Genomic DNA, 11,739 nt, shown 5'->3' on the forward strand with positions numbered 1-11,739 from the left:
CATAATATAATAGAGACAGTAGATCTAGCTGGTCTGTCATAATATAATAGAGACAGTAGATCTTGCTGGTCTTCATAATATAATAGAGACAGTAGATCTGGCTGGTCTATCATAAAATAATATAGACAGTAGATCCAAGCTGGTCTGTCATAATAATATAAAATAATATAATAGAGACAGTAGATCTAGCTGGTCTGTCATAATATAATAGAGACATAATAGATAGATCTTGCTGGTCTGTCATAATATAATAGAGACAGTAGATCTTGCTGGTCTGTCATAATATAATAGACAGTAGATCTAGCTGGTCTGTCATAATATAATAGAGACATTAGATCTAGATCTAGTTTATATACATTAAAAAGATCTATTTTAAATGCACATGTTTAATAGCATTCTTTTTCATAACAAACCAAATGTATTTTTAAATACATTGTGGTTAAGGTATGATTTCATTTAATAATTTAATTAGAATTGTTTTAACACCATTCAGAGTCAAACTATCGCAAACTGTTTGACTTGAAAAAATACAAAACATATATTTTTAAAGAGCCGTTTGGGATCCAAAAGAGCCGGCTCACTGAAAAGGGCCGGAAAGCCCATTACTCCGCGTACAATTATGTTCACACCAAGGCCTGAAACTCCCCAGAATTCAATTCGCTACAATTGTACATCCGCTCAGAAAAATCTGCGAAAGCTTAAAAACAACATCAATGGTGAAGTCAACATACAAGTGTAAGTAAAAACGAATGCAAAATCATTTCGAAATTTTGCTACTCCGTAAAAAAATATATGTTTTTGTTTGGTTATCTTTTGGAAATTGTATAAATAAATAATTTCCCTTCTTCCGAAGTTCCAGCTAGGCAGGATAACGTTAGTTAGCTAGCTATCATACAGTAGGCATATATTAATAATTATATATTTAATATAAGTAGACATGCACTCGTAATTGACTGTTGCGCATATGAAGTACCCACAAGCTGCCTGTGGCAGTCAAATCAAATCAAAGCGGGATGTCGAGTTACGAATTTCCGGGCAAGGCCTGTCCATTTAAAACCCATTCCTCCTCCCGCTGCAAGTGTATACTCGTCAGACGTCATGTGACATCATCAGAGGTGTCCACTTAATTTGAGGGCTGAGGGGATAAGGTGTGTCTTTTTAAGTGTTTGAACTTCAGACCATTTCTTTGTTGTGGCTTGTGGAAATCAAAGCAAAGTTTATTGTTCGCATACAAAGATTTACAGATGTTATAATAGTTGCAGCGAAATGCTTGTCGTTCTAGAAAAACATTTTTTTATCAAGATTTTTTTCACGTGTTAAACTGCCCCTGTTTTACCTTTCTGTATTTCTACATTGGCCTTGTTTCTTTCTAATTTTTTTAAATAATTGTGCTAAAATAAACTTCAGAATGTATCAGCTTTGAATCTAAGGTCTCGCTTTCAGCCAATTGGAAGCAAGCTATACCGTAAATCACTCCCACCTCTGCAAAAAAACGGAAATTAGGACCACTAACACAAATCTGCTAGTTGTGTCAAGTTGGATTATATTTCTCTGAGACACAACTAAATCAGGTGGGCTATCTATTACAAACATCGTTTTCATTACAGCAGAAATATTACTATTTTGATGGCCAAGATATCATTTGACGGGTTAGCTAACCATTTATAAATGTAGCTTTTCAGTAGAGTCACGTGCTATTTGCTAATCGGGATAAACTATTTTAGTTTATATAAATTATTTGATAAATAATACAGCTATGCATCAAAAGACGATTTTTTAAATTATAGTTAAGGGATGATCTATGGTTTGATGTCCCATCTTAATCGGATAACCGACAGGACACTGCAGTCAGGTGACGGGGCAGCGAAGTGCTTTTACCAACGCGGATGTATAAAACACTAGGAACACGTGTTCTTTCCGCGACAGATTGACCAGGTGAGCGCTATGATCACTTCAATCAGTGTCGTGTAGATGAAGGGGAGGAGACAGGTTAGAGACACATTTGTACAATGTTACAACACTGTATATATATACACATATGACATTTGTAATGTCTTTATTCCTTTGGAACTTCTGTGAGTGTAATGTTTACTGTTAATTTTTATTTATTTCACTTTTGTATATTACCTCATGTTAACATGTTTCCCATGCCAATAAAGCCCCTTGAATTAAATAAAGACAGAGAATTTAAGACACACCCTCGCCTTATGCCCTTGGGGAAATCCCCGTCGCCATCATCTTGTCTATCTAACAACGTTACTTAGCCAGTTAGCCCTATTGAGTTATAATGGGCTTGCGATATACGGTACGTAGGCAGGTAAACAGGCCAAAATTAACACAGCATGTATTTATTAAAGTATCAAGATACAATATTGTCGTCAGGCAACATAGATGGGAAAAGGCAACATTTAATTTCGAAGTCGGAGTGTATTTTCTCTCGCCTCAGCTCAAAAAATGTCCGCCATTGATTTCAATATATTTGCATAATTTTTACGTGTTTGCGTCATATTTCTTTGCATACTTTAGGCTGAAGCTTGCGTCGATGCATGCTTCAAAATATTTTAAAAGGGACTATGCATTCGAGAAGTGCCCTCCGTGCCCCGTTTCTCAGAGTTTGATTTGGACTCACACCCTGACCCTCCTGTGCTTAGAGCACGGTAATATGTATTTTGAGAAATATTGATTGTATTTGTGCAACTGGGTTGCAACGTGCCATTAATAGAGTGAATGTGCAAGACAAAATGTTTAAGTGCCTTTGATCGGGGTATGGTAGTAGGTGTCATGTTAAAATCTTCCCGGTGTGAAAGTACTTCCTATTTTGTGTGTGTGTTCTGAATGTGACATCATGCTGTAAAAATTCTCCAGGAATGAAAATGTTCCCAAGTTGTCCAAAATTTAAGGGTTATCCAGATCGGTTTATGTCTCGTTATCACTTGACTTAAAATTGTAAAAATGACTTAGATAAGATTTTTCATAATTGTATTTGGAGGAGCAATCCTCCCTATCTACAGAAAGATATTCTCAGTTATACCCAAGAACAAGGAGGTTTTGAGGTTGAAATAATAATAATGTATTCTCTAAGTATTTATTTGACTGTTGGTGTTTAGAATTTCTGCTTCTGTGTAATTTTGATGTTGATAAAACCCCAGGCACTTTTAGCTTGGATGTTAGCGTATAAACAGAAGTTTCCCCCTCACAGATACTTTCTATGGAACAACAAAGATATCCAATTTGTATAGTCTCTTTTTTTAATTATTATTATTTTTACTGATGTGAGAATACAATTATTTTGGTTGGTCAGTTACTGAATGAGGATGGATATCTACTCTCATATGGGGAATTTTTTGATATGTTTAGAATTCCAATAACCCAGAAAGAATATGCAATTGTTTTTGATGCGATTCCATTTTTTTCCCTCTGTGGTTGATGTAAGTAACATTTGATTTACATGATAATATATGAATTGGCAATATTAACCATCTCAAAGATTCATGTAGTAATATACAGATTAGGAGTATTGTTAGTGGTACTACACTTCCCTTAGCAAGATTATTTTGGTTGAATATCTATGGCGATATACAATGTGGGTTAAGCAAATATTGTATCAGCAAAGGAAGTTTCCATGGTAACAAGGTAAAGGAAGTTTATATATATATACTGTGAAACATGTTTTGGAAAGATTCAAGCTGAATATTGACTGTAATTGTGATTTCTTTGGAATGGAGAAGGAGACTATTTTTCATTAGTTTTTTACCTGTATTTATAGTGTCATTTTTGTGATTGACATACAGGTCTTTGTTACAAAGGAAACAGGACAGGTTGTACAATTTAATGGTTTTGATATGTTTATTTTAGGAATTCTGACATTGATAAAGATGTAGTATATTTCATTCAACTGCTAATAATATTAGGTCCATTTCATATTCACAAATTCAAATGGTCTAATTCAAAACCTAACTTTTTTTCACTTTGGAAAACATCAACTGCAATGAAAAACAAAAAGGAAATTCAAACTTGTTTTATTAATGAATATGATTTTTTTGTTTAGGATTCCTGGCAATGTAAATAGTTTGCGTGTGACTATTCCTCTTTTGTTTATTTGTTTGTTTGTTAAAATATATATATATTTATTGACGGCCTCTCTTTTAAATTGACTGCCTTACTTTTAAATTGACTGCCTTTTAAATTGCATATTCAACAACTTACAAAAAAAAATTGGGATTTTATTTTAGGAATAAGGCCTGTTTTTCTTTTGAAGCCAGAAGGAGGCGAGTATCAGCTACATTTATGCCTTTACTAGACTATGGGGATGTTTTATATATGAATGCTTCCGCTCAGTGTTTCAGATCAATTGACACCCTTTACCATGGCACTTTGAGATTTATTTTAAACTGCACCACTGCACTTTGTACACCAGGGTTGGCTGGCCTTCTCTAGTCACTCATTTTTATTTTATTTTATTTCACCTTCATTTAACCAGGTAGGCAAGTTGAGAACAAGTTCTCATTTACAATTGCGACCTGGCCAAGATAAAGCAAAGCAGTTAGACACATACAACGACACAGAGTTACACATGGAGTAAAACAAACATACAGTCAATAATACAGTATAAACAAGTCTATATACGATGTGAGAAAATGAGGTGAGATAAGGGAGGTAAAGGCAAAAAAAGGCCATGGTGGCAAAGTAAATACAATATAGCAAGTAAAACACTGGAATGGTAGATTTGCAGTGGAAGAATGTGCAAAGTAGAAATAAAAATATTGGGGAGCAAAATAAATAAATAAAATAAATACAGTAGGGAAAGAGGTGCAGTAATCTGTGAGCTGCTCTGACAGTTGGTGCTTAAAGCTAGTGAAGGAGATAAGTGTTTCCAGTTTCAGAGATTTTTGTAGTTCGTTCCAGTCATTGGCAGCAGAGAACTGGAAGGAGAGGCGGCCAAAGAAATAATTGGTTTTGGGGGTGACCAGTTAGATATACCTGCTGGAGCGCGTGCTACAGGTGGGTGATGCTATGGTGACCAGCAAGCTGAGATAAGGGGGGACTTTACCTAGCAGGGTCTTGTAGATGACATGGAGCCAGTGGGTTTGGCGACATGAGTATGAAGCAAGGGCCAGCCAACAAGCGCGTACAGGTCGCAATGGTGGGTAGTATGTGGGGCTTTGGTGACAAAACAGATTGCACTGTGATAGACTGCATCCAATTTGTTGAGTAGGGTATTGGAGGCTATTTTGTAAATAACATCGGCGAAGTCGAGGATTGGTAGGATGGTCAGTTTTACAATGGTATGTTTGGCAGCATGAGTGAAGGATGCTTGTTTGCGAAATAGGAAGCCAATTCTAGATTTCACTTTGGATTGGAGATGTTTGATGTGGGTCTGGAAGGAGAGTTTACAGTCTAACCAGACACCTAGGTATTTGTAGTTGTCCACGTATTCTAAGTCAGAGCCGTCCAGAGTAGTGATGTTGGACAGGCGGGCAGGTGTAGGCAGCGATCGGTTGAAGAAGGCTCAGTCACTGGTATACTTTCATTTACAAAGCCATTTTGGGTTTACTACCTTTTTATGTGGGCATTTTTATTGTTCATAAATGTTGTGGGTACTGTCTTCGTTCGCTGGACTTTATCCTGCTAACTGTTCCAAATGTCCGAACTGAATTTGGTTAAAGGGCTTTTATGTCCTCTGTGCCATCTTGGAACAAAATACTTTTAAACTGGAAGAACTTGTCCCGATTGGTGGTTTTAAATCACTGATGAAGGATTTTGAGACTGATTCCCTGAGCTGTCAATGTTTAATTTGCTGTTTTTGATGTTGTTATACTCTTGTGAATTCTATGGTTTTTACTAGATTACTTGTAGTTTTTCTTGTTGTTTGTCTGTAATTTTTGTAATGACTTGGTGCTGCCTATCTCGGCCAGGACAATCTATTGAAAAATATATTTTAAATCTCAATGACTTCCTGACTTTTTAACTTCCTGGTTAAAAATAATAATAATAATAATAATACTGTCACACTCTGACCATTATTTGTGTTGTTTCTATGTTTTGGTTGGTCAGGGTGTGATATGAGTGGGCATTCTATGTTGCGTGTCTAGTTTGTCTGTTTCTATGTGTTTTGGCCTGATATGGTTCTCAATCAGGTGCAGGTGTTTGTCGTTGTCTCTGATTGGGAACCATATTTAGGTAGCCTGTTTTGTATTGTGGTTTGTGGGTTATTGTCTATGTGAAGTTGTGTCTGCACTCGTTGAGCATAGCGTCACGTTCGTTTTGTTGAACTGTTCTTCCTTCAATAAAAGAAGAATGTATTCTAATCACGCTGCACGTTTGTCTCCTGTTTACGACGATCGTGACAAATACATTTTTAAAAAGTACAACAAGTTATGTCACAATCACACCACCATCATAACGAGTAGGAGCTATTTCACGCTGGGAATATTTTTTTTACGTGACACCAGGAACACCGGTTTGAGTGTGTCAAGAACTGCAACGCTGCTGGGTTTTTTACATTCAACAGTTTCCCATGTGTATCAAGAACGGTCCACCACCCAAAGGACATCCAGACAACTTGACACAATTGTGGGAAGCATTGGACCAGCATCCCTGTGGACGGCCTTAGACACCTTGTATGTCCCTGATGAATTGAGTTCTGAGGGCAAAAAGGGTGCAACTCAGTATTACTAAAGTGTTTCTAATGTTTTGTACGCTCGGTGTACAATAGCGTTGTTTTCAACAGTATTTGGTTGCACAAAAACATTACCTGGGAATCCACAAGTTTAATACAATTCCATTTCACATTTGGAAAGTCTGTTTAATAATATAAACCTTCAGATATGTTGTCTCAAATTCCCCCCTGTCATAATGACCACCGTCCTGCCCACTGGCACAGTAAGTTGACATGGAATTGTATTTAACTTGTGGCTTCTCATGGACTGTTTTTGTGCAAACCAGTACAATTGAAAGCAACACAGTTCATTCAGAAAGTATTCAGACCCCTTCCCTTTTTCCACATTTTGTTACTCTACAGCCTTATTCTACAAAGGATTAAATGAATACAAATTCCTCATCAATCTACACACAATACCCCATAATGACAAAGTGAAACAGGTTTTTAGAAATGTTTGCAAATGTATAAAAGAAACTAAAACAGAAACACGTTATTTACATAAGTATTCCGAATCTTTGCTATGAGATTTGAAATTGAGCTCAGGTGCATCCTGTTTCCATTGATCATCCTTGAGATGTTTCTACAACTTGATTGGAGTCCACCTGTGGTAAATTCAATTGATTGGACATGATGTGGAAAGGCACAGACATGTCTATATAGGTTCCCACATTTGACAGTGCATGTCAGCAAAAACCAAGCCATGAGTACCAGAGAAATGTCTGCAGTATTGAAGGTCCCCTAGAACACAGTGGACTCCATCATTCTTAAATGGAAGTAGTTTGGAAGCACCAAGACTTCCTAGAGCTGGCCGCCCGGCCAAACTGAGAAATCGTGGGGGAAGGGCCTTGGTCAGGGAGGTGACCCATGATCGCTCTGACAGAACTCCAGAGAGAAGGACAACCATCTCTGCAGCACCCCACCTATCAAATCAAAAAAATTGTCACATGCCCCGAATACAACAGGTGTAGACCTTAGAGTGAAATGCTTACTTACAGGCCCTTAACCAACAATGCAGTTTTAAGAAAAAATAAATAAAAGTAACAAATAATTAAAGAGCAGCAGTAAAATAACAATAGCGAGGCTATATACAGGGGTACCGGTTTACTGAGTGGCTTCCGTCTGGCCTTTATGTTAGTGGCCACTCCTCAGTAAAAGTCACATGACAGCCCGCTTGGGGTTTGCCAAAATTGCACCTAATGGACTCCGACCATGAGAAACAAGATTCTCTGGTCTGATTAAACCAAGATTTCTTTGGACTGAATGCCAAGCGTCACATCTGGAGGAAACCTGGCACCATCCCTACGGTGAAGCATGTTGGTGGCAGCATCATGCTGTGGGGAAGTTTTTCAGCGGCAGGGACTGGGAGACTAGTCAGGATCAAGGGAAAGATTAACGGAGCAAAGTACAGAGACAAGTACAGAACGCTCAGGACTTCAGACTGGGGTGAAGGTTCACCTTCCAGCAGGACAACGACCCTAAGCACACAGCCAAGACAACGCAGGAGTGGCTTCTGGACAAGTCTCTGAATGTCTTTGATTGAACCAGCCAGAGCTCGGACTTGAACCCGATCGAACATCTCTGGAGAGACCTGAAAATAGCTGTGCAGCAACGCTTCTCATATAACCTGACAGAGCTTGAGAGGATCTGCAGAGAAGAATGGGAGAAACTCCCCGAATACAGGTGTGCCAAGCATGTAGTGTCATAAAAAAAACAACTAATTAATACATTTTAGAATCAGGCTGTAACGTAACAAAATGTGGAAAACGTCAAGGGGTCTGAATACTTTCCGAATACACTGTGTAAATACACTGTGTAAATACACTGGTGTTGCTGAAAGTACCTATCAGAAGCAAGACCACCACCAAGGACACAGAGTCTGAGGGTTGGGAGGGAGATGTGTTGCTGTTGGCTGGTGTAAGTACCTTGGAATGATGATGGAATGATGAGTGGTAGGTAGGTTGTAGCATAGACAAATACTCTATAGAAAGGGCTTAACCTTTTAACCCTTGGCAATTTGACTGCTGAACTAATGCACTCACTATGGCTGCCAGTCCACCCATTATACCATCAGTGATTTGAATGGAGAGGCCTGTTAGATGATACTTCTATGATTCGTAGTGTGTAGACAACTAGACTGTCAGCTCTCACTGTTGTCTCTGTATGTATTGCAGGGCAGACCAGTGTCTGAGTTTATGGATGATAGACGGGGTGCCAGAGTAGACTCCGGTGGGGTGTGACTGACTACCATGTTTGGGTTGAACTCCGGTGGGGTGTGACTGACTACCATGTTTGGGTTGAACTCCGGTGGGGTGTGACTGACTACCATGTTTGGGTTGAACTCTGGTGGGGTGTGACTGACTACCATGTTTGGGTTGAACGGTAGGATTTAAGGAGACTGTCGGCTCTTACAGACCACTAGGTTATTGAAGGGCAGACACTAGACAGACCAGTAGGTTATTGAAGGGCAGACACTAGACAGACCAGTAGGTTATTGAAGGGCAGACACTAGACAGACCGGTAGGTTATTGAAGGGCAGACACTAGACAGACCGGTAGGTTATTGAAGGGCAGACACTAGACAGACCAGTAGGTTATTGAAGGGCAGACACTAGACAGACCAGTATGTTATTGAAGGGCAGACACTAGACAGACCAGTAGGTTATTGAAGGGCAGACACTAGACAGACCAGTATGTTATTGAAGGGCAGACACTAGACAGACCAGTAGACAGACCAGTAGGTTATTGAAGGGCAGACACTAGACAGACCAGTAGGTTATTGAAGGGCAGGCACTAGACAGACCGGTATTATTGAAGGGCAGACACTAGACAGACCAGTAGGTTATTGAAGGGCAGACACTAGACAGACCAGTAGGTTATTGAAGGGCAGACACTAGACAGACCAGTAGGTTATTGAAGGGCAGGCACTAGACAGACCGGTAGGTTATTGAAGGGCAGACACTAGACAGACCAGTAGGTTATTGAAGGGCAGACACTAGACAGACCAGTATGTTATTGAAGGGCAGACACTAGACAGACCAGTAGGTTATTGAAGGGCAGACACTAGACAGACCAGTATGTTATTGAAGGGCAGACACTAGACAGACCAGTAGGTTATTGAAGGGCAGACACTAGACAGACCAGTAGGTTATTGAAGGGCAGACACTAGACAGTCCAGTAGGTTATTGAAGGGCAGACACTAGACAGACCAGTAGGTTATTGAAGGGCAGACACTAGACAGACCAGTATGTTATTGAAGGGCAGACACTAGACAGACCGGTAGGTTATTGAAGGGCAGACACTAGACAGACCAGTAGGTTATTGAAGGGCAGACACTAGACAGACCAGTATGTTATTGAAGGGCAGGCACTAGACAGACCAGTAGGTTATTGAAGGGCAGACACTAGACAGTCCAGTAGGTTATTGAAGGGCAGACACTAGACAGACCGGTAGGTTATTGAAGGGCAGACACTAGACAGGTTGGCTGATATTTGGGGAGATCTCTTCTATGATATGATTCTCTTGATATATAATATAATTGTTTTGCACCGTTAAGGACTAAATCATTCCAGACTGTGTTAAATCATTCCAGACTGTAATTATTTTGCTTATTTATGATATAATAGTTGCCCTGTCATTTAAGTAATCTTCGTAAGGTGAAAAAACAAGGCTTTTCCTAGTGAATTAATTTAGACTTCCTTTGACATTGATACAGCCTAAAACTGATAAACTGCACCGTTTTGGATTTGTAAAGTTCAAATAAGTATATTTTTGTAATTCCTGATATATCAACTTGCACATCACTATTTCATCAATGTCAAATATCACAATATTGAATTGAATCATATCGGCCCAACCCTACAGACCAGTGCCATGGCTGCTGACATCACTATCCGAAGATACCAGGAAGACGACAAGGAGACCGTGAAGGAGATCTTCACCATGGGGATGAGCGAGCACATCCCCTCCTCCTTCATGCACCTCCTCAAACAGCCCTTGACCCAGATGATCCTGATGGTCACGTTCTGCGCCCTGCTGGCCAGCTCCAAGTCCGTCCTGCTGCCTGTAGTAGGGGTCACTCTCCTCCTGGCCGGGGCCAAGCAGCTGGTGGGCTACCTCTTCAACAGCTACATCGACACCTCCCTGAGGAAGGACCTCGACCACATCCAGGAGACCTACCTGGAGAACAAGGACTCGTGTTTCTGGGTTGCTGAGAGCGACGGCCGGGTGGTGGCGACGGTGGCCTGCCTACCCGCGGAGAGGGAACCAGGCTGCATGGAGCTGAAGAGGTTGTCTGTATGTCGTACACACCGGGGGATGGGCATCGCCAAGGCCCTCAGCAGGACAGTGGCAGACTTCAGCAGGGAGAGGGGCTTCCCTGCGGTCGTCCTCTACACGTCTGTAGTGCAGACTGATGCACAGAGGCTGTATGAGAACGTGGGCTACACACGGGTCAGAGAGTTCGTCATCCCTGAGCCCATCGCCAAAATCACCAACTTTACCCTGATAGAGTACAGACTGGACTTACTGCAGGGGGGGAAATAGGAGGAGGACTGGAATTACTGCAGGGGGGGAAATAGGTTGAGGACTTACTGCAGGGGGAAATAGGAGGAGGACTGGAATTACTGCAGGGGGAAATAGGTTGAGGACTGGACTTACTGCAGGGGGGAAATAGGAGGAGGACTGGAATTACTGCAGGGGGGAAATAGGAGGAGGACTGGACTTACTGCAGGGGGGAAATAGGAGGAGGACTGGAATTACTGCAGGGGGAAATAGGAGGACTGGACTGGAATTACTGCAGGGGGAAATAGGTTGAGGACTGGACTTACTGCAGGGGGAAAGGAGGACTGGACTTACTGGGGGGAATAGGAGGACTGGACTTACTGCAGAGGGGGAAATAGGAGGAGGACTGGAATTACTGCAGGGGGGAAATAGGAGGAGGACTGGAATTACTGCAGGGGGGAAATAGGAGGAGGACTGGAATTACTGCAGGGGGAAATAGGAGGAGGACTGGAATTACTGCAGGGGGAAATAGGAGGAGGACTGGACTACTGCAGGGGGAAATAGGAGGAGGACTGGACT

General features: G+C 40.8%; 1 protein-coding gene across 4 annotated transcripts; it reads left to right on the forward strand.

The window, feature by feature from the left end:
* Positions 1–1,492: 1,492 nt before the first annotated feature.
* On the forward strand, positions 1,493–11,228 carry LOC135508541 (probable N-acetyltransferase camello). 4 transcript variants are annotated; one of them, XM_064928797.1, is made up of 3 exons: positions 1,493–1,571; positions 1,839–1,935; positions 10,522–11,228. In XM_064928797.1, exon 3 carries the CDS (start codon positions 10,531–10,533, stop codon positions 11,200–11,202), a length of 672 nt encoding a protein of 223 aa, XP_064784869.1. In that variant the 5' UTR covers positions 1,493–1,571; positions 1,839–1,935; positions 10,522–10,530; the 3' UTR covers positions 11,203–11,228. The 4 variants fall into 4 exon arrangements, with proteins under 4 accessions (XP_064784869.1, XP_064784868.1, XP_064784871.1 ...); XM_064928796.1 differs by lacking the exon at positions 1,839–1,935; XM_064928799.1 differs by lacking the exons at positions 1,493–1,571; positions 1,839–1,935 and adding an exon at positions 2,569–2,657.
* Positions 11,229–11,739: the final 511 nt, after the last annotated feature.

The sequence above is a fragment of the Oncorhynchus masou genome, chromosome 21 (assembly GCF_036934945.1).
Source record: "Oncorhynchus masou masou isolate Uvic2021 chromosome 21, UVic_Omas_1.1, whole genome shotgun sequence".
In the NCBI taxonomy this organism is placed as follows: Eukaryota; Metazoa; Chordata; class Actinopteri; order Salmoniformes; family Salmonidae; genus Oncorhynchus; species Oncorhynchus masou.